General features: G+C 46.3%; 1 protein-coding gene across 1 annotated transcript in view; it reads left to right on the forward strand.

Annotated features, from left to right (window-relative positions):
- The window catches only part of CUNH1orf21 (chromosome unknown C1orf21 homolog), a 66,446-nt gene extending 43,768 nt beyond the window's left edge, over nucleotides 1–22,678 (forward strand). Inside the window, exons 3-5 of the mRNA XM_008930823.3 lie at nucleotides 9,334–9,410; nucleotides 13,779–13,839; nucleotides 21,653–22,678. Of these exons, the coding sequence (XP_008929071.1) occupies nucleotides 9,334–9,410; nucleotides 13,779–13,839; nucleotides 21,653–21,691 (177 nt within the window). The 3' untranslated portion in view covers nucleotides 21,692–22,678. The remainder of the gene's footprint in view (nucleotides 1–9,333; nucleotides 9,411–13,778; nucleotides 13,840–21,652) is intronic.
- Nucleotides 22,679–26,008: the final 3,330 nt, after the last annotated feature.

Below are 26,008 nucleotides of genomic sequence, written 5' to 3' on the forward strand. Positions count from 1 at the left end.
AGCCACAGCTTCTCTGGGCAGCCTGTGCCAGGGCCTCCCCACCCTGACAGGGAAGGATCTATCCCATCTAACCCTGCCCAGTGGCAGTGGGAAGCTATTCCCCCTTGTCCTGTCACTCCAGGCCCTTGTAAATAGTCTCCATCTTTCTTGTGGGTTCCCTTCAGGTCCTGCAAGGCTACACTCAGGTCACCCCAAAGCCTTCTATTCTCCTGACACAACAATCCAAATTCTCCCAGCCTTTCCGTGGAGAAGTGCTCCATCTTATGTGTATCCTGCAAAATTCTCCATTAAGACTGGTTTGATGGAACCACTTGTCCTCTTCAAAGTGGCTGTTTGATGGTCACCATCTTTTCCACGACCCCACCCTAAAATGTAATCCAAAACTTTGTATTAAGGCAGTGGGGTGGGACATGTGCACAGGGGGAGCGTTAGTCCTGGTGGGTTTTGGCAGCACAGGAAGATCTCAGGAGAGAGACCTGATTTTACAAAGGTGTAGAACAAGTTCTAAGAACAGTCTGGAAAAGGTCATTTTTTGCCTTTAGAAGACCAGCTTGAGAAAATGCTACAGCTGCTGAAAATTTAGGCCCAGCTATTTAAACAGTACACATCTCATTCTCTAGTTATGTTCTCTCATGTATATTTGAAGGGCATAAAGCTCTTCAAAACCATCTCAATAAAAAACTGTGCAAAAATCGTGGTGGCAATAACCCCCATGCCATTCCAGCAAAGTTCCTTCATGGAGCAGGCACACCGTGACACCCAAATTCACTCTCAAGACTGCCTGCAACATTTGTTCCTGGCTGTAAATGTTTTACAGACTTCACTCAGTACTGTTGTTTCCAGCTTAGTGCCAGCTCTTTCCATGTTATTGCACTTGGTGGAAAACTGCCTTCAGGAGATGCATGGAAAATTGGGAGCATGAGTAATATATACATTTACTATAAATAACTGTATTTTTTTAAAAGCTGGTTGAGCAAGAGAGAGAGAGAATTGTTGATGACACAGGTTTAATAACAGAAAGTTCATTTTTTGAGCGAGGTTTTGTTATCCAGGGTGGTTCTACAATCCAGGAGAGCAACATACCTGCAGAACAGCAAGGTTAGTTGTGCTTTTTGTTGCCAAGTGCCCTGAACCCTCTGAAGTTTCCACAAGAGTCAGTCTAGTCTTCAAAGTCATCAGTAATGCAGTTTTTAACTTTTAACCATCTATTTTTTATTTGCTAGATAAAACTTTCAAGCACTTGGACATACCAAAGCCATTAAAGATGTGGTGCATTAATGAGAGTTGGAGAGCAGGTCCAGCCCGTAGCACTTTATTTGCAGTATTTTGGTATCTTTTGACGTAAGCTCTAAAGCACCTTGTCACCTGAATTTCTTGGGTGTATGACTGTGAGGGATAGTTTTCAGCCTCTTGCAAAGTTGTTTGTAGAGGAGATGCTCCTCAGCTTCACTTTGCAAATCCCTTCCCGCTGGCAGTCTCGTGGCAGTCTCGCAGATGTGTCCCTTCTCTGCTTCCTGCCCGTGTCCCCATTCTCTGGGTTTGCTACATGGATGAGTGAGGATCCTGTTGCAGGAGCAAGAGAATTCCCTCTTTGACCTCAGACTTCCTGCACTTGGAGGCAGGTGTTCTGGCTTTGTTTATCTCTGTTATGCTCATTTTCTTGTCCTGGCTGACCGTTCAGAGTACCACAGATGCTGAGGGAGCCAGAAAACCCTGATTTTCAGGGCAATATAATCCTCATATTTCACAACAGAGGCATTTCCCCAGTGATCACACCCCTCATTTTCTATAGGGGACACCTTGATGTTTATCAATCTGTCTGCAGAAAAGAGATAGAAATCCAGATTTTATTTTTCTGGACCTTAGTGTCCCAAGCCATATAGAACCAAGAGTATTCTAACTTGTGGGGTGATAAAACCTCAGAGCTGTGAAAGGAAGCAGGGATGCCAAGGTGCAGGTAAGAGTAATTTCATCTGTTTACCTGCCTTAATTTCCTGTCCTCAGACCAGCTGCTCCCATGTATACTTTTCAGTTTGTCTACAGCCTTCCTGGTGTCTGGTTACTTGACAGAATTAATTGGAATTACTGTAACCAATTAGTCCAGACTTTCTAATATTGGCTGGGAGGGGGAAGGAGTTGAAAAGGTGATGAGAATATTTAGAAAGTTGTAGCTATTAGATTTAGTAAATATTAATGCTCTGTGAAAACCCTTTCATGGTGGGAATTGCCCTTCATTTTTTTCCCCTGCTCTTTAATGATGTTCTCCATCAAAGCTCAAAGGCCAGTAACTTTGGCTGAGGGTGAGCTGTATTTAGATACTGCAAGAGAAGTCCTGCAACTCACTCCGGATGGAGCATTTTCCTTCTTCTTCCTTTATTTTTCTTCTTTTTTTCCCCAACTTTACACTTACGGTTGGATTTTTCTGATTTTTGAGCTCCTGCAGCACGAGTTGAGTGTAATGGGCATGTCAGATGTTTTTTAGAATAACCCTTGCACTGTAATTTTTAACATCTCAAAAGCATTTTAAAAAGCAGCTAGAAACTAGTTATTGCACCAGTTTCACCAAATACACAAACAGCAGATCCAGGAAACCTGAACAGCAAGTGAGTAACCTCAGACTGGGTGTCCTTGGAGAGGGAGCTCAATACTGGAGAGGCAGCAGAGCCAGAGCTGTGGACAGAGCAAGTTTGTGGCACAAAGCTTTGCTTCCTCCCTTGGAGGGGTAAATTAAGCTTCATTTAAACCATTTTCAGAATTTGTAGTGTGTTCTCAGCTAGAACTCATTGTCTTTTTTCTTGGTCTCCAAATTCACCCAGTTTCCCTGTAATCCAGCACTCATTTTGTTCTTCCCGCTTGCACTTGCCTTGGCTTTGTGTGTTGGCTTCTTTTTAGTAGATGATCCCAGTCTGGAGGAGGATCTCCATGTAGATTGTATGTAGGTATTTATTTATTTATTATTATAATAACCACTGAAAGCAGCATTCGCTAACTTCTCAGATTGCAGCAACAGGTGCCTTTCTGATGGGCTGTAGAAAGCTGCTCAGGATTTATACCTTTCTCTTTTTTTACCTGTTTTTATCCCATTCTAAGTAAATTTCGGGGGGGTTTGGGGCTTTCTGAATCCTGCTCTTCCATATTGCATTGCAGGATCTGGAGCTGCTACAGTAGAATTTCCCAGTAATTACCCTGGGAAGGAGGAGCTCCGTTAAGAGCTCGTTTCAGGAGGAGGTCTGGAACACATTTTGGATCTCTGGTGAAAGCACAGGGGTTCTCTCTGCCAAACCTGGGTTACACTCCCTGCGTCAGTGCAGACTCACTGCGGGGTGTTGGCTGGCTTTGCAGAATTGGATTTTTCTCCAGAATAAATGCCAGGCACTGTGTCTGCTGCTGCTTTCCCTTTGCATGCCTGAATGGCTCCGGTCTCTCCCGCTGCTGCTTGGGGGTAAAACTCAACAAACCTATTCAAAAGTGGTTTTTTTCAGTGTCTGATTTATTAAGGAAGATACTTTGTCACAGCATTACAGGCTGGATGAGGTTGGAAGAGACCTCTGGAAGTCATCTGGTCCCTGTGGCTCAAGCAGGACCATCTAGAGCCTCCTGCCCAAGGCCAAGTCCAGACACCTTTTAGACTTCTCCAAGGATGGAGATGCTGACAGGAGTAAGGCATCATGGGCAAATCCTTCATGCTTAGTTGAGGGGATTTTGGCCTGATACAGCAATAATGTTTATTACAGTATTCCATTTAAAACAGGTTTTTTATTATGAAATGTGACCTCAAGCTTCATCCAAATCCACAAATAACGGCCACGATTCCAGGTCCTCGTTCCTGAGGACCAGGGTGCTCCAGGGAGCAGTGCTGCCTCAAACAGACTGGCTGGGCATTGTTGTTGCCTCAAGTGCCTCAGATACAAGGTGCTCCTTAAAACTGAGCTCCCATGGTGGGTTACACAGGTTCTGTAGGAGCCTGGGGCAAGAAGGGGGAAGCAGGGCCAGCACCCGCTCTCTTGTGTTGCAGTTGTGTGTCCAGGAGCCTCTGTGACTGCACCCACACTGCCCTGGGAGGGGCAGTGGAGGGATCAGGGGAGTTTGTGCCAGTACTGACTGTTGCAAGTAGAAGGTTCCTTTTCAGAAAGACTTACCTGGGAAAGGTAGAAGGTCCTTCTGATGACTGTGAAGGTAACACCTTTCTTAGATGTCTCCTCCCCATGAACATCCATTTCTCTGTCTCTGTGTGTGTGCCATGCAGGTCACATTCATTGCTAAGCCCTGGCTTTAGGTTCTGGTGTATGTTTTGGAGGTGGTGTGCACCTGGAGGACAGTGCTCTCAGGCTCGTGGTGTGATTCTGGGGCTGTCCTGTGCAGAGCCAGGAGCTGAATCCAGTTATCCTTGGGGGTCCCTTCCAAGTCAGGATATTGTATGATTCTATGGCTCTGTGCCTAGGGACCCCCTTCTGTGTTAGGTGCATGTACACATTAGGGCAGGGATAATGATGGAACTGCATCCAAGAGTAATCCCTTTTGACCAGCATCTGAGATTTTTCAATGCTTGATTTGCCCCTTGGTTATAAAGTTACACTAAATAACGTTTTCAGGTGGTTTTGCTTCCAGGTAGATAGAGAAAAAAAGAAAGGCTCTCTTCCTGTCAAAGGATAGCACAAAAAATAAATACTTATGTGTGTATAAAGCAAAGAGTAAAATCTCATAGGTTCACTTCTCCCTTGTTCATCCTGATGCATCAAGACAGTCCATGTGAAATATTATCACCCGGGGCTTGTCCTCATGACTGAGCGAGGTAAAAAATGCTGGGGTGGCATATTAAAATTTTACATCTCATCTTTCATTCCCTTTCTGACTGATGCATTTGGTTTCCTCCTTTTCAAATACAATTATTTTAAAGAATAGTTTATGGTGTAAAAAGAAAACAAACACTTCATTTTTCCCGTAAGTTATTTTCATGATGAATTACATGGCTCCAGAAAGCAGTTTAAAGGTGCTGTGGGCTCCTTTGAAGAAAAGTGTCATCTTGATATAAATCAGGAATATTATTTTAAAAATATTTGAATGGCTGTAAACTACCAGTATTGAGTAAAAACATGATCACTCTCTGGAGAGACCTTTGTTGTTTCTATTTGCTTCAAATATATTTTAATAGCAAATCTACAGAGACAAATTAATTTTTAAAATTATACTAATCTGGAGGAACATGCCACCTTCCACATTGGTGGTTCCAGGTTACAAATTGGATACTTCAGCCTTTTGCAAATTAAACAAAACCAGACTGGAAACTAAGAACCCCGTTACACTAAGTTTTACTGACTTAGAAATGTAAAATTGTCTGGAAAAGACCTCTAAGGTTGTCCAGTCCAACCGTTCCCCAGCACTGCCAAGGCCACCACTGCCCCATGTCCCCAGATGCCACATCCACATGTCTTCAAAATCCCTCCGGGGTTGGTGACTCCCCCACTGCCCTGGGCAGCTGTGCCAGTGCCTGACCCCCATTTCAGTGAAGACATTTCTCCCCAGATCCAATTTAAACCTCCCCTGGCACAGCTGGAGGCCGTTCCCTCTCCTCCTGTCCCTTGTTCCCTGGGAGCAGAGCCCGACCCCCCCCGGCTCCCCCCTCCTGTCAGGGGGTTGCAGAGCCAGAAGGTCCCCCCTGAGCCTCCTTTGCTCCAGGCTGAGCCCCCCCAGCTCCCTCAGCCCCTCCTGCTGCTCCAGCCCCTTCCCAGCTCCCTTCCCTTCCCTGCACACGCTCCAGCCCCTCCATGTCTTTGTGTATTTGTTTAATTCTTGTAACTTCAGAGGAAAAAACAATTAAAGACCAATATGTGATTAAGTTAATCAAAATTAGGCATTAGATTACATAGTGGTGTTGCTGCTGTCATCTTTGAGTTCTTGGCCAGTTTAATAAATTTAAAGATGCTTAAAATAAAGTATAGTCTCTTCATAAAATATGGCAGCTCTTATGGAAGCATCTCTTAAAAATCAGCCCTTCTCTAATAAGCTGAGTGTTAAAAGTGTCAAGAAGAAGGACTATTAACAGCTTACCTGAGTCCATCTGTGGCAGCCTGTGAAGAAAGCAGAATCCTTCCAATGAAGTTCCCATGTCTGTAGAAATGGGTTCATAAGAGGGGAAGCATCAAGGGAAATGTTGACAGATATTTAATTATAGTGGCAGTAGTGGCTGTTGCTGTGTTAATAGCATCTGGCAGCAGAGTCACTGCCATCTGTTAGTGCCCTGAAATTCTGGATATGGTGCATCCTTTATGGAGGAATTAACAATAATTAACAAATCTATCAAATGAAATCACCTTGATTGGATGACAGTTTTACCTTGATAATGATTAATTGCAAAATAATGGGGAGGAAAATGTCCACTATTCCCCTTTTTTGCCAATGCTGCTCTCCAAGTGCAGCATCCTGGAGGGTTTCCTTTTAAGCCTGTGGTGTGAGGCAGCATTTACTGCACTTACTTTTAATAATCCTTATAAGCAGAGCCAGATTAAAAACAAACTTCTGCATATTCCTTTCCATTTGCAACAGATTTGGGCTTTAAAACCAGGTGTGGTTCTGTTGATGCCTGGTAACTTATTTATTGTTAAATAGGGGAGAAAATGAGGTTGAACTGAGAGATGTGACCCTTCAATCAAAGTCAAGTCAGCCTGAAAGAATAATTTGACTGCATTAGAGCATCTCAGCTTTTTTTTTCTTGTTAGCAGAATATTAGAAGCCAGACCATTAATTTCTGATGAGTCAGTTTGTCTTCAAAGTGATGAGGAAAAAATAGTCTATTTGTTTGTATTTGGGAGAATTGTTTTTGAATATCTATTTTTATCAAAGCCAATATTTCGATCGGTGCAATGAAATATCAGTGCCATAAATAATAGCTAGAAACAAAGCAATGAGCCAATTTGAGACCTGCTTGGGGTTTATTTTTCTCTTAACTCCCCTTTTTCTGTTTGTTCCTGCTGAGCAACAGATGGAGAAGGTAAAATAATCTCTGCTTAAACAGGAGAATTGTGATAGATAATTGAGGTGTGTTAATTATCAGGAGCAATAGGAGGGAAAGAATAAACTGTGGAATCTTGAAGTCAAGTAAACTGATATTTTATTTCCCTTTTCCTATGTCAGTCTGTTAATATTCTGAATATTGCTCTGGGACCCAGAGAGAGAAGGCAACATATATTTTTCTTATGTCTTTCTATTCATTCCTAAGTGCCAGAAGTTTCTTTAGGCTGGGATTTGGGCTGATTCCAACTCCTGACAGAGCTGCACTGACAGCAGAGCATGAGCAGAGGTGTGGAAGTCAAGTTTGCCCTGCTGTGATTTATCAAAGCTCCCAACACAGGAGCTGTAGATCAGAGCTTCCTTTCCCCCTTCTCCCTTCCCCTTCCCTTTCCCCTTCCCTTTCCCCTTCCCCTGGAGTAAATCTGATGATAAAAGCTCACCTGATGCACGAGGTTGGCCTTTAGCTGACTTCAGGTGTTGGTGTTGTCACGAGTGTCTCCCCCATGAGACCCATCCCTCTCTTTTCATTCTGCTTGCCAGCTGTGAGAGTCAGACAGCAGCTCATGAGAGGTTCATGCATGTTCATCACACACAGCATCTGCACACTGCTAGGAGATGCTTTGAAAGAAGGGATTTTATCTTCTGTTCTGCTGATCTGACTTGACATCCCGGGATCACGGGCAGGCGGTGGCTGGTGGGATGTAGCAAACACACAGACACTTGTTAGAGCTTGGAGGAAGGGCTTGTTTCTCTCTCACTGATATTTTCATGCAACACACAGTTCTCTGCTTAGGAGGATTAGAAGATATGCATTAAACAGTGCCAAAGATGCTGAGGCAGTTGATGTTTACATCCCTTGTGGAATTATTCATTAAAATATTAACTGCTAGACAGCCTCTTTTTTTTTTTGACTCAGTGATTTAGTAGCCCTCTCCAAAATTGCCTTGTGTGATTCAGACACTCAAAGACTAAATAAGGCTAAACAAACCCACCAAAATTACCCACAAACCCACTAATTTTTGGGTTTATGTTTCTTAAATTGTCATGGCTAAGAAACTCAGAGGGCTCTGTGGAGCGGGTAAGCTGTAAGATTTGACTCAGACCTCTCCCATCTGCACCAGCAGCTTTCCCTAGCACACGGCACTGGGAGGATCTGGCAGGGGCCTTATCCTTTTCAAGGATTTTGGAGATAATAGGTACATGTGTGCACTAAGTTTTGGTTTACAGAAGCTCATGACATGATGACAAGGTGTTACCTTGTGCTGGCTCTCATCTCTTTTCCCGTCTCATGCCTTTCTTAAGATGTTTTTAACGGTTCTGGTCCTCTGCAGAGGACATGGTTGTGCTCTTGTCTGTAAACATGGAATGGTTTGGGTTGGAAGACACCTTAAAGATCCAGTCCCACCCCCTGCCCTGGACAGGGACACCTTCCACTAGCCCAGGTTGCTCCAAGCCCTGTCCAGCCTGGCCTTGGACACTTCCAGGGATCCAGGGGCAGCCACAGCTTCTCTGGGCAACCTGTGCCAGGGCCTCCCCACCCTCACAGGGAACAATTCCTTCCCAATACCCAGTCTCACCCTGCCCTTGGCAGTGGGAAGCCATTCTCCCTTATCCTGTCACTCCAGGCCCTTGTCCAAAGTACCTCTCCTGCTCCCTGGAGGCCCCTTTAGGAAGCCTTCTCCCTGGAGCCTTCTCTTTTCCAGGTGAACCTCCCCAGCTCTCCCAGCCTGGCTCCAGGGCAGAGGGGCTCCAGCCCCTCTACTCTTCTTGGTGGTGTCTTCTGGACTCTCTCCAGCAGATCCACATCCTTCTTATGATGGGCTCTCCAGAGCTGGTTTCCTTCCTTGTTCCTGATTTTCTGGCTGAGCAGGTCAAGGCTGCCATTGCTGCTCTTCTCCCTGCCACGTTTAACATATGCTTCCTCCCACAGATGGTTTTCCACAATGTTACTGTTTCTCAGCTCTGTTCTGAGCAAGCCTGGGTTACTCTGGGGCCCTCTCAAAGGTGCTAGTTGATGTTGTTATTGATACAACTCTGTGAGGAGCCAAGCCACAGATGCACACCTCATTTTCCATGGATTTTGCTCAGTGACCCAGAGGCAGTTCCCCCACACCAACAAGCTCATGGCATTTAAAAATTGCCCACGTGGGGACACTGCATCAGTTGTGTTGCCTTTAATTTAATTTTCCCTGAGCTTTCCTCATTGGGTTCTGCAGGTTGAGCCTGAACCCAGCCCAGTGTGACACTGTGATGACAAGTGCCTGTCTCCCTTTGTGTGCTTAAATACTGATGGTATCTCTGTTGTGTGTTTTTTGTGTGTTTCAGGAAAAAAGTGCCAGTTCAAACGTAAGACTTAAATCTAATAAAGAGATCCCAGGATTAGTACATCAACCCAGAGCAAAGTAAGTTCAATTTTTGTTGTTTAAGTCATAATACAAATAAACAGAGGGTTAAGCAGTGTCTGTGAGATTCAAGATTGCTGCCTAGTGCAGACCAGCTGGTGGCTCCAGCAGCCCTAAAACCATGCTCAATTTAAGTAGAGTAGATAAGGTCACTCGTGTCCCAAGACCAACACCACACTGGGCAGCATCTCTCCTTTGCACAGCAAAGGACCTAAAAAGAGGTGAGAGGCATCTTGTCATGGCTGGTAGGAGACCCATCCTGTGTTGTTTCTCAGCTTTCCATACAACTTGCACATAACTAAAATTATATCTCCACTACTGTTCATAAATACTATCGGTTAATTTCCCAGGGAGGTTTTTGCTCCTGGTGTACATTAGCAGCTGTATTGCCTGGGATTGGGAATGGTAAACTTCTTCCATTTAGAATGGTCACGTTAAAATGAGGAGGGTTTTGTAGCTGAGAGTTTTTCCACCCTTGGCTGGCAGTTCTGTGCCCATACCCTGGCTGAGGTCAGTCAGTGCCATGAAATATTTAACTCTTGTGACAGAGCTGGTTATTGATATTAGTAATTCATTTCTTATCTAAATCATCATTACATTTAATCACTAATTGGCTTGGAAATAACAGATTACATGGAGCTGTATATGAGGTTCGTAATGAACAAGTGAAGAAGCTCTGCTGCTGGATTTTGAACAGTGTGGAAATGCTGTTCTTTATGCCCTGCCCTCAGGGCACTTATTAACTTTAACTTGCTGAATATCAAGTGCTTTGAACACGGTTTCAAGACTGGAAACTTTAGTAATTTCCTAATCAACTGACAGTATAATTCAGCCTCCTTTCAAAGGGAAAAAATAAGTGCTTTGGATGTAATTGCAAAGAAACTCACAGGAGGGAGGTGGAGGTAAAATCACACTTTAGCAAAGCTGTACTTCATTACTGTGGCTCTGCCCTTCCCAGCAGGGTCAGAGATGTATTTAAGATGCTCTAACATGAGGCTAATTAGTCTGGGGTAGAAAAGGGCTGTTGTTTTGGTGGGTAATCTCTTGGTACATCCAAGCCAGAGGAACTGCATGGGTTCAGGGTTTCCATTCTTTCATCAAACCCATCATTTTAAAGGTTCCTGCAGAAATCAGAACTGACATTGAATCACCAAAAAGCCCATTTTTTTCATTGCACTGGCAGAGGTAAATATTTTTATGCCAGTCCTGCCAAAATAAGTAAACTTCTGAGAGAGGTGCAGAATGTCACGGTAGGTTGTTGGGCAGGAGCTCCACTGTTTGCCCAAGGCTCTGCTGTTTGCCCAAGTTACCATTGCATTTCTGTTTGTAAAGTGGCTACATGTGTTTGAGTTGCTAAATGCCAGGTCAGCAAATAGCTGCTATCATGCACAATTATTTTTTTAAAGGTTTATCTTCTAAAAACCACGACGGTTCTGGCTGCTGGAAGGGGTGGCACTGGGGGGAAAAGGGCTACTCAGCTGACAGAGCAGAAATGAGTGGATAAATCGCTTCCAGGGATCCAGGGGCAGCCACAGCTTCTCTGGGCAACCTGTGCCAGGGCCTCCCCACCCTCACAGGGAAGAATTCCTTCCCAATATCCCATCTAACCCTGCCCTCTTGTCACTGCAAGACTGTTGTTCCTTGTCCTGTCACTACTGGCTTGCTAAGAATTCCCTCTCCATGTTATATATTGATATTTTGAAAGGCTGCAGTAAGGTCACCCCAGAGCCTTCTCTTCTCCCCACTGAACACCCCCTGTCTCCAGAGCAGAGGTGCTCCAGCCCTCTGACTATTTCTATGGTGTGTTCTGGACCCTCTCTAACAAGTCCATGACTCGTTCTGGGGACCCCAGAGCTGGATGCAGGTGTTCCTAAATTCTACTGATTAAGTTCCCAGGGAAGTTTTTACTCACTCCTTCTTGGCAGAGCTTCTCTGAGTCCATTCATCACTCAGACAGTGCTGATACTGGGGATAAATATCTCTGCTTTTGGCAAAATGTGTTTCATCAGCCTGCCACGAAACATTTAAAAATGTGTTCTCATGCCTTCTGATGTGCTTCTTACATGGAGAATTAAATCCACATTTCGATTTGGGGAAATCTTTTTTTTTCTGTTGTGTTCTCCAAGAACTCAGCTTCGATTTGATGGTTTTCTGACTCTTCCAGTGTTCACTAATTCTGTCAGTTCCCTGCCCTGCAGTGGATTTTACAGTTATACACAGCTCCTCAATTGTCAGCATTGGAGTGTCTTTTGTCTCTAAATTGTGGGGCAGTTTTCCTGCCCAGACAAACTTGTGTGAAGATCGCAGACTGTCAGGTCTTTAGGACTTCCTGTGGGAATTCTCATGTATATAGCAATGCAATCCTCCTTTTTTTTTTTTCCCTGCCTTCTTTTAGTTTTCTTACAATTTATGGCTGGGGTGAGTCGCTCCAGTATCATCTCATTTTATTAGAAACAGGATTTATGGTGTTGCAAAGGCAAAACTGTTTTTCAAGCAGTTACCTACCAAGAAAGGGCTGTACTGCCCTAAAATCCCTCTCTAAGACACCTGAACATGCAGGTGACAGCGTCAGCTGTCCCAAACAAGCATCTTTTGCCCATCTGAGGTGGAGGTGGGAACCTGAGGGACTGGCAGACAGCTGGGGACAAAAACTCCCACAACCACTGAAAGGTGAATTGTTCCTGCTCCTGAATCACCAGCTTTAGGTTTTAATGCCATTTCTGAAACCTTCACTTCTGAACTGAGCCTTCATTTATGTCCAACATAAGCAAATCATTGTATATGTTCATCCTGATAGCAAGGGCAGTCTGAATGCTGAGCTTTGTAGGGAAGTGCAGCCTGTTGTTGGGCACTTAGGGAGAGTATTAACTCATGACAGCTGAAAGGATCACTCTGAGGAAAAGGGTGGGAATGCAGCAAACCAAGCCAGCTTTTTGTGCTGGAGAAAATCTCCGAGAGCTGTGTGTCCTTCTGACCGTTTGGCATCACTGTTAACACTGGCACCAGTCCTCATCCTTCCTTTTCTGCATCTTTTTTTGTTGCACACTGAGTCCCTGGCATGTTTCCCCAGCCCCCCGTGGGCCCAGGTGCTCCTCCCTGCTGCAGGTCCAGAGGATGCTCCGGCCTCACCTTCCCGGAGGGATGTTATTCATGCAGGAAGGAGGTTCTCCCCATCCTCTAACATACATAAAGCAGACCCACCCCAAACACTGTCTGCCAACATCCTCATCTTTGTCTCCTCGTCCTTTCCTTGACGTCCCACCTTCCTGGATTTGTAGCTTGCAAGTCCCCCCTTGGGGAAGGGCTTGTGGTCTTGTGCCACCCTCAACAAAAAGGAGTATTTTCCAGCCCTCTTTGCTAATCCAAAATCATATCACTGAGACTCTTGGTGCTGCAGAATTAATTGAAGTGAAGGGTCTGGAGCACAAATCTGATGAAGAGCGGCTGAGAGAGCTGGGGGGGCTCAGCCTGGAGAAAAGGAGGCTCGAGGGGACCTTCTCACTCTCTACAACTCCCTGACAGGAGGTTGTAGGAGTTTTCAGTCTCTCCTCCCAGTAACAAGTGATAGAACAAGAGGAAATGGCCTGAAGTTGTGCCAGGGGAGGTTTAGATTGGATCTTAGGGACAATCTCTTCATGAAAAGGGTGGTCAACCATTGGCACAGCTGCCCAGGGCAGTGGTGGAGTCCCCGTCCCAGGGGATTCACAGGGTGTGTGGATGTGGCACCTGGGGACACGGGTTAGTGGTGGCCTTGGCAGTGCTGGGGGAATGGTCAGACTGGATGATCTCAGAGCGCTTTTCCAACCTAAATGATTCTGTGAATAACCTGTTGGCTGTGCTCAGGGAGCAGTAGGGACCACTCCTCTGGGAGGGAAGGCCCAGCCTGGGCTCGTAGGCCCACCTGGGTGTTGGGTGCAGAGCCCACCTGTAGCAGGATGCGCAGATCCTCCAGTGCAAGACTTTAACCTCATTGGCATTTCATTTCATTTGGTGGTGGTGGAATTGGCAGCCTTGGAAAACCTGTTTTGACACAGAGGGGGCTCCCACTGGCCCGGGCAGCCCACCTGGAGAAGGGAATGGTCTCCTCCATTCATTTCCTCCATGGATGCTCCTGTGTCCTAGTTACCATCCCAAGTGTAGCACACATATACAGAACTAAATGCAGTGAGTTTTTTTGTGGGCAAACCAAAAATAGGAAAAAGAAAAAAAGATTTTAAAAATTGACATTGTAGATGAAAGTGTAAAGTGATTTATTTTTCACAATGGTGGAAGCTGACAGCTGCGTCCCTCAGCAACCCTGGTCTGCAGCATCAGTGTTCTATAATGGAAAAATTTGTGTTGTGCTGATACTGTTCCTTTGCCTTCCAGCATGCACATCTCTGAAAGCCAACAAGAATTCTTCAGAATGCTTGATGAAAAAATTGAAAAGGTAAGACACAGGGATGTAAATGGACGTTCTCAGAGGAGGACACGCAGGTTTCCCAGCTCCACAGGACAGCTGGACCTGCCTGCTGCAGCACTCCACATTCTCCATGGTTTGGAAGGGATCTGGCCCAAGGTCCCCTTAACTGCTCCTTGGTTAGATAGATGAAGTGCAAAGAAGACCAGAAAAGTAGGCATTGCGGGCAGTACTGGAGAGAATCCTTTGTTTTGTGGGAACATCACCAGTCTAGGATGGATGGCAGGTTAACTCCAATGTCCAGGATATCACGGATAAAGGAGAAGAGCAAAGTGGGATTTTAGGTCGTTACTAATTTGATCTTTCATTTAATCTCTGTGGGAGACAACTGGAATCTTGATGCTGGTAAAGCATTGGACTTGATCTTAGACAGCTTTTCCAGCTTAAATGATCCTATGAATAATTGTATCCCAGTACAGATGGGAAACTGAGGCTTGAGGAATTAAGTGGGCTGTGTGGATCAAGTCTAGATCTCAGTCTTTGCTTATACCTTGAGCTGAGGTTCGTGCACCAGTACACCCTTTACACTGCATATTTTGGAGTCATTTGTCTTGTTTAATACTTTATATTAAATATTTCCTTCCTCAATTGCAGTAAGCTAATTTGTACTGCCAATTTCTGACTGGACCTGAGGAAACATTCCTTTTCTGAGAGGGAGGTCAGACACTGGTTTAGGCTTCCCAGAGGGCTGGTTGTTGCTTCAGGCCTATCAGTGTTTCGAAGATATTTGGACAATGCCATTAACAATGATGTAACTTTTGGTCAGCCCTGAAGTGCTCAGTTGATTGGGCAGACTATCCTTGTAGGTCCCTTCCAAATGAAATACTGCTATTCTATTCTAATCTATTCTATTCTATTCTGTGTTGGGTTGCAGAGTAGAAGGGAAATTTTTCCCTGGATAGCTCTGAATTTCTGCCATTTTTGCCAGCACTCCTGGTGTTAGGAGTCAGAGTGCTACAAGGGGTGACAAATCTCTTATTTGTCCCAAGCAAGAAATTTGTTACTCTAAAAAGAATATAAATTATGAAAGCAAAAAATGAGACAAAGGGACAAAGTGAGGAGAAGTTTGTAGATTCTTGAGAAGAATATTTCTGTACCAGTATTTCACAGGGGTAAGATTTTATGTAACCAAAGTGCATTTAAAAGTAGAATTTCTACATATCCACAATATAGCTACATCTCCTTTGAGTAAATGCATCACCCTATGAATATTCAGATGCCTTTCCTGGACATCATCCCCTTCCATAATGTCAAATGCAAAATCTCCAGTGAAATGGATTTTCCAAAGGTCTGTGTTATCTGCAGTCCAGGCCAGCTGAGGCTGTGTTTGATGATGAGTTCTGGTTAGTTTTTTGTTTCAGGGCACTAATCCCATTCCTGCCACACTGAGTGCAGCTGCCCATGTCTCCTGGCTGGTTGGATCATGCTCTCAGATGTTACAGGTGATCTCCAGGGCATTTGTACAAATTTATCTTCTCCATCAGGAATTTGTTTAGAGGGAATACACAGTTTAGCTGTCAGAAGGAGAGAGAGGGCTCTCCTGCTTTTCAGGCTGTTGACACTTGATGGGACTGGCAGGATTAATGTGCAGCTGAACGTGGGATTTGTGTTCTCTGGGGACCTCCTGTGCCTGGGGAAATAGTCTTCCTAAGGGAGAGTTTGGGTTTTTTTAATTAATCTTTGCCCATAACACGTTTTTTTCTAGGTATTGCCACAAATGCCAAAAAGACTGGAAAACATGAGGGGTTTTGTCTGATGCCTAAACAGCATTTTGAGGACACTGTCAAACAATTAAACGAGTTCTATCAGTGAGCAGCTCACCAGTTGCAGCTGAAATAGTTTGCAGAAGTGGGGGGGTGTTGCCTGTGGCTGATGAGGTCCCAAAACATGTTGTAATGTTCCCGTGGTAACCGTGGCCATGAGCAGCATTGGGTTTGTGATGGAGACACAGAGTCTGTCACCAGCTCTGGGCTGTGCCTACAGAAACTCCACAGGCAGGAGCAAAACATCCCTCAGCTTGTGTTGGAGTCTCAGAGGGTGTTGGGTCACTTATTACAAGTGAGTAACAACAACTCTTACGTGTGAGCTGCGCATTAGACAGGAAAATGAAACGGGTGTTTTGGACTCCTCACAGCCATTAAATGGACAGGAAGGTCAGCTAAAATAAAATTTCTGCAATCAAAGTGTGAAATGGAAAGAACACAGGCTGACATTTCATCAGCTGAAGCGTTTATGAATCCTACAGATCCAAAAAAAGCCGTGATGAAACAGTCTGGAGAATCTCTCTGGCTGCCCCTACGAAGCTCAAGTGCCTCCTGCAAATGCCACCCAAAGGTAAAAACCAGAATGTCAACCCCAATGAGTGGAGCTCCTGTCTACCAAAATTCAGTGTCAAAACACTGTGAGGCATTCAGAGGGAGACATCTGTTCCTGTCTCTGCGTGAGTCCCTGCCTGGAGAGCTGGAGCTGAACTTGCCTGTATGGAACTGCGTGTGATTGTGGTAATTCAATTCATAGGGTTTGTTGTAAGGAAGAAATACTGGAATGAAGGCTGAGGTAGCACTGCCTGAGAATGTGAAAGTCAGCCTTGCACATAGGGTTAGATGTTGGTTCTGCTGGAGTCAACCCAGTCGTTTCAGAGACACCAGAATTTGAGCTTAAAATACTGAAAAAACTGATGAGAAGCCAGAGATACAAAGTTTTGTGGGAGACTGGGAGTAGCTGGGTAGAGTTAAGCACAGGAAACAGTAGTGAGATGTCATATCATAGAACATCCTGGTCTGGAAGAGTCCCACAAGGACCATCAAGTCCAGCTCCTGGCCCTGCACAGGACTACCCCAGCAATCCCTCCCTGTGTCTGAGAGCATTGTCCAAACACTGTTTGTCACGGGCCTGGCTTTTGGAGACAAAAAGACACGTGTGCAGCAAAAGTTCAGGAGGAAAATGGAGCAGAGACAGGCACTGGGAAGGAGGCAGCTCACCTGGTGTGTGATCATCATTATTGAAAATTAGGCCTGCCTGAAATCACAGAAATATATTCCAGTGGAGGATGAGCAAGAGGTAATAGCAATTAAGCTTGAGGAGAGTGTTCCCCCAGAGTAAATTAGAAAGATGTGGGTCAGGAGTACAAGTGATTTGCTTGACCTGAGAGATGGAGGCAGAAATACACAGAAATACAGCTTTGGAAACCTGAGAAGGAAGCAGAGAGTGATTGAACATTCCTTCTGAAGCAGACCTGCCAGCTGCTGGATAAATCTGAGATCTGCTATGCCCAGGAGAGGAGAAAGAGGCTCCACTGGCTGCAGCCAGGGCTGGGGCAGTCACTGCCCTCTCACAGGGGGATAAATCTGGTTTTGAAATCCCAGCTCTGATTAGAAAGATAGAAACGTGTCCTGGTAGGAGGCCATTTGTATTGATATTCAGGCAAATAAATTAATTACCTGAGTTCTCTCTAATCTAATAGTGCAAGGACTAATTGCATTTTCCTTCAAAAAGAGTCACTGTGAAGCACACAATGAAGAGCTAACACCTTTCTCCTAAAGTTTCTCCAGTCTTCAGGGTGTTTTTTCTTTCTACATCTCAAATTTGTTTGGATCCTGATTCCACAGAACCCCATGCAAGTTCCGTGTCACCCCTCAAGAAGAAATCCCAGCACAGGAAGGACATGGAGCTGTTGGAGAGAGTCCAAAGGAGGCACCAAGATGAGAAGAGAGATGGAGAAGCTCTGCTGGGAGGAAAGGCTGAGAGTTGGGATTGTTCAGCCTGGAGAAGAGAAGGCTCTGGGAAGACCTTATTGTGGCCTTTCAGTACCTAGGAGGCTCCGGGAGAGCTGGAGGGGGACTGGGGACAAGGGCCTGGAGTGAAAGGACAAGGGGGAATGGCTTCCCACTGCCAGAGGACGGGTTTGGGTTGGGTATTAGGAGGAAATTCCTCCCTGTGAGGGTGGGGAGGCCCTGGCACAGGTTGCCCAGAGAAGCTGTGGCTGCCCCTGGATCCCTGGAAGTGTCCAAGGTCAGGTTGGATGGGGCTTGGAGCAACCTGGGCTAGTGGGAGGTGTCCCTGTCCATGGCAGGGGGTGGAATGAGATGAGCTTTAAGGTCCCTTCTGAACCAAACCAGCCTGGGATTAAGAAATAATCACAATGCAAACATCCTCATGGACAAAAATGAGATTAAAAAATGTCATAGCAAGTGAAGACGTCCCAATAACAGCTCTGGTGTGGTCAGTGGATACCCCGAGTGTGGGGAATCGTTGCCACCACCACAGGGGTTGTCACTTTGGGTCAAGAGATCACTTGGTCTTGGCAAGGGTGCCAGTGTGGGGGTGGGTTTGCAGGGATTTCTCTGCCAGTCCACTCACCTGGTCACCGGGAGCCGGGGCCGGGAGTACCCAGGCCAGGGCAGAGGTGCCTGGCATCAACTCGCTGCATCCCCTCGTTAGTAAAACTGGGCATGGAGCGCGGCGGCGACACAATGCAGCTCGTTGTATGGTATTTAAAGAGGAAGGGGGGTTGCCAACGAAACGTATGCAAGGGCAGAATGATTAGGCAGAAACTCATTAGCAAAGTGGATTGCTCTTAATGACTCCATTGATTTTTCCCTAACAAAATGAGAAACGGACAAAAATTAGCACAGTATACAATGATTTAGTGCCGCCTCCCGGCATTTTCTTCCCATCCTTTCTGCGCGGGCTGCAAACAAAACCAGATTGATGAAAAGGGTTCCCAGCGCAGAGCCGGGCTCGCCATTCCCAGCGCCGCCTCCTCCGTGAAAGGGGCCACTGTGTCCCCCCGGCTCTTTCAGCCCGGCAGAAGAAAGGGCTGCTTGGTGCAGCTCGTTCCCCTCTCCCGGCCCGGCCGCCCTGCTCTCCCTCCCTCCCGGGCCGTGCCTGGGGTGCCGGTGCCAAGCTGCGGAAGCGCATCCCCGGCACAAGGGGCCATTCAGCCGGGCGGGCCGTGCCTCGCCCTGCCACCCAAAGGGGGGGGAAAGCCCTTTTCCTGGGATGTTTCCTCTTTTTATTCCCCAAAAGGATCTCATCAGCCGTGGTGCACCCCCGGTAGGTGATTTCTAGAGGGGGATGAGCCCTTCTGGTTTGGGTACAGGCAGGAAAGGAGGCATTCAAGGTGTTTGGAGATGTTTCTGTGGACACCTGCAAAAGCTGAAAGTTGGATTTGGAACTGCAGGGGGGGAAGATGGGATTCCTCAGGAATTAGCTGGACTTGGAGGCGTGTGTTACCATTGTCATTACAACTCATTTAGTGTCCTGTGCTATTAAGGGCTATTAAAGGAAGGCCCATAAAGTCCTCTTGGTAGCCACCTGCTCTGTTCCACTGGCTCCTCTGGACGCAGGAGCCTGCTCCCCTGGACAGGATTTGACTGGCAATCATGGAATCATAGGCTCATAGAGTGCTTTGGGTTGGAAAGGGACCTTAAAGATCATCTTACTCCACCCCCTGCCCAACAAGGGCAGGGTCATCTCCCGCTACACCAGGTTGCTCAGAGCCACATCCAGCCTGGTCTTGGACACTTCAGGGGTGGGGCAGCCACAGCTTCTCTGAGCAACCTGTGCCAGGGCCTCACCACCTTCACAGGGAGGAATTTCTTCCTAATACCCAATCCAAACCTGTCCTCTGTCAGTGGGAAGCCATCCCCCCTTGTCTTGTCACTCTTGTAGCCCCTTGAGGTACTGAAAGGCCACAGTAAGGTCACACTGGAGCGTTCTCTTCTCCTGCAGACTTCTTTTCCAGACACAGTGGTGGTCTGTTTGAGGGAAGTTGTTACCTCCTCTGGTTCCTTTGCTTCCTGTCACACATCTGCTCCTGGAAAAAAAACCATCATCCTTTCAGTCTAAACTTAGATACCACTGGAGCTCCCCTGCTCACATTACCAGCTCATCATCTGGCTGCCGCTTCACTGGTTGATGTTTCACAGAATCAGAGTGGTTTGGGCTGGAAGCGACCTCTGAAGGCCGTTGCTGTTGAAGCAGGTCCTTGGCATCCCTTTGGGGATTGACGCACTCGGTAGCCACAGAGCAAACCCAGAAGCAGAAGGAAATGGCAGGAGGAACGGGAGGGAAACAGGGAGTGCATGGTGGCTTTCTTCCAGGATTTGGGTCTGTTTGAGGCTGTGATAGCAGTGATGGCCACTGGTGGGAGCGTGGTGGGGAATGATGGGCTCCCTCCTGAGCAGGAGGCCGAGGAACCAGGTAAATGGATCTCCTGCAGGTGCCCTGAGCCTCAGCCATCCCTCACTGCTGGTGCATTTCACAGCTCTGAAGCATGTTGGACAAAGCTTTTATCACCACCAGCTTAGTCTCCTGGTTTTGTCCAGATGTGGTCCCTGGACTGGAGAAAAGTGGTGGATTTGGGTTTCACTGCAAAGTATTTCAGCGTTCCTTCTTTTTGAGCTTTTAGTTTAAAAAATGTATTTTATTTCCTTTCTTTCTGGGTCAGTGACTGCTGAATTGGAATTTGAGCTGATTAGTCTCTTGGGGTTTATTTTAACTTACTAAGAAAACCCTTTTGCTAACAGTGCTGGGCCCCTGGGGAGCTGTTAGAGTGCACACATTCCTGGGTGTGGACTCTCCAGCAAAGCCAGCTCTGCAATCCCACCACTGGCACTGGGATTGTAACTGCAGAGGCATTTTGGAGCCTTTGTTCCTGATGTGCACCCCTGCTGTGTGTCCCAAATAAACTGATCTGCATCAAGAAACATCTCTTCCCTTTTTTTTTCACTTTTATCTCTCCTCCCTTCCCTTTCCTGACAGGACAGTGATTGGTTTTGATCTGGGAGGCAGCTGGGTACCCCTGTTTTACCACTGCTGTGTTGGTGTCTTCTGCTTACAGGGTGATGCTGACTTTTTATGCTCTGTTGGAGGTTAGACAGTCTCATATTTCTCCTCTTCTTTTTCTTCTTCTTCCATGACAGCCCTTTGCTCAGCTGCTGGGATTTTCCACGTGAGCACTTGGGTGATACATCCAGCACATGGGAAAAATGGGAAATAGCCCAGGGATTTTGGGCACTGCATTTGAGGGACTTGTTTGACACAGGATATCTCAGGTGGTTTGTGTCAAAAAGCTGGTTTTGTGCAGGGAAACAAGGATAGTGGGACCTGTCAGGTCTTTTTTTGCTGCTTTGAACAAAACAGGTAGTGAGGGACAGGACATACCTTCTCCAGAACAACATCCCAAGGGGAATACCTAGAGAGATGCTGCTGCCAGTCTTGTGGTTGGGCTGGAATGGAAGGCTTAACATGACTGGTCTGATAAGAAATCCATGTTTTGTGAAGCTGAGCCCATATCCCCCACTGTGCAAGCATAATTTCAATACAAATAGTATCTTCTGCTCTTCGGTTAAACTCTTGCTGGGGTTATCACAGGAGGTGTTCTTGTTCACAGCAGCTGCCTTGTGTTGCTCATGGGATTATGTGCTTCCTTGCTTTTGCCTCAGAGATTATCTCTTCCCAACAAATGTGCAGGGTTGTGCCCATCAGGGTGAATCATCTTGGCATAAAATAGGTTTGTAAATCAGTTTGTTGGACTCCCCCTGGAATTCAGTGTAGGGGATGACGTTTAGGAGATTATTAGTGAGAGAAAGGGAAGGGTCTCCTATCCTGGCTTCGTGGCTGGAGGAGTTGTGCAAGCTCCATTCCCTGTGCTGGAGGTTTCTCCCCAGCCCTGAACCCCGCCGCGTTTAGAGACCTGATCTGCATTCCCAGCGAGCTCCCTCAGCTCATTCCTGTCTGCAGTAGCCATGTACAAACTGTCTGGCTTTTGTCCTTGCAGGGTCGTGACTATTGTTCAGAAGAGGAGGATGTCACATAGTGCCAACTCTGCCGCTCGCCCCAGGAGTAACTACTGTGTAAATAGATTACAGCCCAGCCGAGACCTTCCGGGAGTCTTCTAGAGCGAACAGCACTACATAACAGAAGAAGATCATTTCCACATTATATACTCCATTCAGTTACAGTGTTTCCTAATGAACAGATGAGGAATATTGCTAAGAACTCGTAAGGAACTGTTTTTGTTGCTGCTAGTTAAAACTTGTTGCAACTTCTCACTTTTTTCTGTGTCCAGATACGCAGCAAATCCTTAAAAGTTAATCCAAAAGACGTTGATTTTACTGAGGCCTCTGGCCTGTTTTCTATCAGATGAGGTAGTGTTATACAAAGCTTCCATAAGTGAACATTCAAGCATCTAAGAAACACCCCTAAGCTGTCTGTCAGTCCGCATCCGGGCCGGAGTGCTTATTAATGCTGGTGATTCCAAGCTTTGGAGATGGGATGTCTTTGCCATGGCAGGCCTTGTTTCTCTGCTGAGAAGAAGCTGAGAAATTATTATCCATTAAAAGCATGTTATCACTGAAATACTGGAAGTGATGCAGGAGCAGAAATTTGTATTCTAAGAGGAAAAAGAGTTTCATTTAATAGGTATCTTAATCAAGGACTAAGCTTGCAGTATTGGCTTTGCTGAGCACGAATGGGAGTGTGATCACAATCATTTTGAATCTCTTTTTTTCTAAGAAAATAAACATTTTACTGTTTTTATGTATTCTTGTCTTTTACCATTCCTACAACACAATGTTTTCAGAGTCTGGGGACAAGGAAGACAAAACCAACCCTCCGCCTTGATGAGTCCTGTGGATCTAATCTCTTAAAGCAGCTCTGTGCCAACTGGGGGGATCTGTTGTGTGTCCTGTAGAGTTTATTTTTCCATATTAAATGGAGAGGATATTACCTTCTCAAAAGCAGATGTAATATTTTTAACAAATGCTGTCATGAGTTAAAAAAAAAAAAAATAAGGAAAAAAATACAGCTTTTGTATTTATTATTTCAAAGGAGATTGTTACCTGTGCTGGTATTTCTTCCTGCTTCGATGCTGTATGAGGGCAAGGTTTGCACTGCAGTTTTGTCAGGACATAAGTTTCTGTACTGTGTTGATTTTGTTGCTCTGATGTGTGTGATGGGTGTGGAATAGATCGTGGGATTGCTTTAACAGCATCTGTTATGATGTGGCTTCAGGGGGACATGGAGCCCAAAGTTTATTGTTGGCCATTTTTCACTGAACCTTCTGAAAAATCAGATTCCTTTGAAGGGTGCTAAGTCTCTCAAAGGTCACCTGTGTCTTCAGAAAATCTCTAAATTTTTGGCGAATTTCTTGACTAAAGAGGTTTCCTCCAGTGTTTGCTCTGAGTGGGGTTGGACAGTCCATGACAGAGGATTTCCTTCCCTCTCACTGCTGTGCCATACCTAGAATATGTCCAGAAAAACCCCAACTTCCTCATGCTCCCATCCCTGCACTGGATTTGCCCTTGGCTTTCAGGCAGTGGGGTGGGGAGGACCCAGCAGGGAGAGAGACCTGTGAGTTACTCCTACTTGTGCAGCGCTGGCTGCGAGCACTTCCAGCACGAGCAGCTTCCCAGGCAGCTGCAGATCAGTCTATTTGCTTGAAGGCAGAAGCTGTTCCTGAGCTCTGCAGGCTCCTCAGTCCCCTGGGCTCCCATCAGCCTCAGTCTGAGCCCCGTGGTTGCTGTATTCCAGGACTGAGACAACTCAAGTGCTTCTGAGCTTGAACAGCTTTCCCTGTGACAGCTCAGTGTCAGGGTCCTCCCTGGCGTGTTCAGCTTTATCCCGATGGTCAGAAATTTCCAGCCAATTTTGATTTTCCCAAATCCTCATTGCATTTCAGCAGCTGCTTTGGCCATGCAGCTCTTCCCGAGTGTCCTGCCCTCCCTGGAGGTGAGGTTTCACTGCCTTCCTCCCATCCCATCCTCCTTGTTGGAGCTGTTGGCATCTCTCAGTGCCACAGAGCCGTTTGATCCTCTTGGATATGATTTTTTTTCCATAATTTGTGCCAGCTCTCGAGCAGGTAGCCATGCTGAGGGGAGTCAAGAGACTGCATATTTCAATTATTTAAAAGACTTTAATTAATAAAGAGTCCTGGGGCTTGATCCCGCAAACCCTTCTCTCCGAAGTGCTTTATAAAGCTTTTGTGAGTGGTACAGGAGTGATGGGGTTGGGTCTGTTCTTCTGAAACATATTTCATTGTCCAGATGCTGAACATATCATGTATAAATTTCCCCTCACAAACCCTGTGTTAGACACATTGGGGTCTTTCTTTCAGCCACCTCTTAGTTTTAATAATTCTTTTATTTCATATTTTTCTTGCCAATGATGATGGCACCAAAGGCCTGGGCTTTGGTGGAAGCTTTATGAGGGAGGACAAACAATTCCCATCTTACCTGTGCTCTTATTCTGAGCAGCAGCAAGTGCTTTAGTCTTCTCTCTGAATTACAACCTCACTGATGGACCTTTAGGTGACAGTATTTGTGACTGTCCTGCTGCTGGCTGGGGGGGCACGAGGGAGGGCAGGAGGTCTGGAGGGCATCAGTGGTTGTCTGTGGAGTTGACATGCTCCAGTACTGCTCCAGGACTGTTCCAGGACTGCCCCAGGACTGCTCCAGGACTGCCCAGGCTGCTGCTGGGATTGGCGTGAGGGAGACAGCCTTCAGTTTGCTCTGACCTTCTGCAAGAAATGCTCTCAGGCACATGGGGTGTCCTGTGCAGGGACAGGAGTTGGACTGGGTGATCCTCGTGTGTCCCTTCCAGCTGAGGATGTTCTGTGATTCTGTGAGACATGAACAGAACTGAGGGTTTGGGGAGGGAGGCAGGTGTTGCCTGTTCATGCCAAATCAGCAAATCCTTGGCCACGACAGGTCTTGCTGCCATCACCCTGTACCAGGCAGGTCCCAGGAGCTTCTTGATGGTTTTCAGCCGACTGAACAACTTGGTCAGGCAGGAGAATTGCTCTTATACAGTTTTGGATACGGAGAAGCAGAGATCAGATCCCATAAGGAGCCCCATGATAGTGCTCAAATGAATGTCGCTTTTGAACCTGCTTTAATTCTCCCACCTTTGCAAAATCCTGGCAAATTTTGTTAGAAGTCTAAATATGTACAATGGCTGAGGATCTCTAATAATATAAGTAGTTTACTGGGGCTTAAAATGCACCTCTCCTTGCAGCCCTGCCTCCACATTGCTTTAGTCTGCTCAAATATATTCAGCAGGGTGGGAAAGAGGAGGGTGGGAAGAGAAGGAAAACTGCTTATATCTGATATGATGTGCTTAGTTTAAATGGGATTTCAAGGTTTCCTTTAAAAGAAATATCAAGTGATTTAGGGCCCAAACTTCACTTTAGGAGGCTGACTCACTGTTTAAGCTCCAAGCCGGATTCTGGGATCTTGGAGGAAATTGTGGTTGAAGGGGTTTTGCAATCAGCCTTCCTCCCTTGCTCTGCTTTTTGCTTTGTGCAAACCCCATAGAGCAGTGTTGGATTTTCCCCTCAGAGCCTGCCCCGTGCGTTAGGAGAGGAACTGGGGAGCTGGAAGAGTTGCCCAAGCGGCTGTGACCATCCCCAGATCCAGCCCTGTGCCATGCTTTATCCATGAGCTCTGACCTAAAACGATGATGCCTTTATTTGTTTTATTTATTGTGAGTTCCACTTCACCTGTGCCCCCTCCCAAACTCTTCCACCCCCAATTAACATTAATTTCTTCCTTTGCTTTCAGTCAGAAGTTTGGGTTTTTTGAATTAAGTCTCACTGCCAGAAGACCCAGCTCTGTCTCCTCCCCCGCCACAGAGCCCGGGGTTGACTTACTGCTGCGATGTTTTCAGACAGGTGAGATCCTCACCCCGGGAACAGCCTCATCCCACCGTCCCCGCGTCCCTCCTCTGCAGCTGGAGTTGTGCTCGGTGCTGCCACGGGACACGGTGGCCGCGTCTGGAATAGAAAGGAGCCAGGGATCAGCAGCATCCCATGGGTTTTTTGCAGTGTGCCTTTTTGTTGCTGTAAAGAACATGCAGGACTGGCCATAAGAGTGGCCACGGAGCACAGCAAGTATTTTAAAATCTGAATGATGACACAAGAGCAAAGGGGCTGATGAAGCACCAGGAGACGTGTTGGAACTCTGGAGACATCGCCGGCACCGTATGAGAACTGGGCTGAAGAGAAATACTCAGTTGTCAGCTGTTTCAGTTTTATCAGGTCTGTAAAACAATAGTTTCCTGTCACTCCCACTTTGGAATTAGCAATCACTCAACTCCAGATTGGCTTGGCTGACCCGTCAGACCTTCAGGACAGGAG

Source organism: Manacus vitellinus, unplaced genomic scaffold (genome assembly GCF_001715985.3).
Source record: "Manacus vitellinus isolate BGI_N305 unplaced genomic scaffold, ASM171598v3 scaffold_68_pilon, whole genome shotgun sequence".
Classification (NCBI taxonomy): Eukaryota; Metazoa; Chordata; class Aves; order Passeriformes; family Pipridae; genus Manacus; species Manacus vitellinus.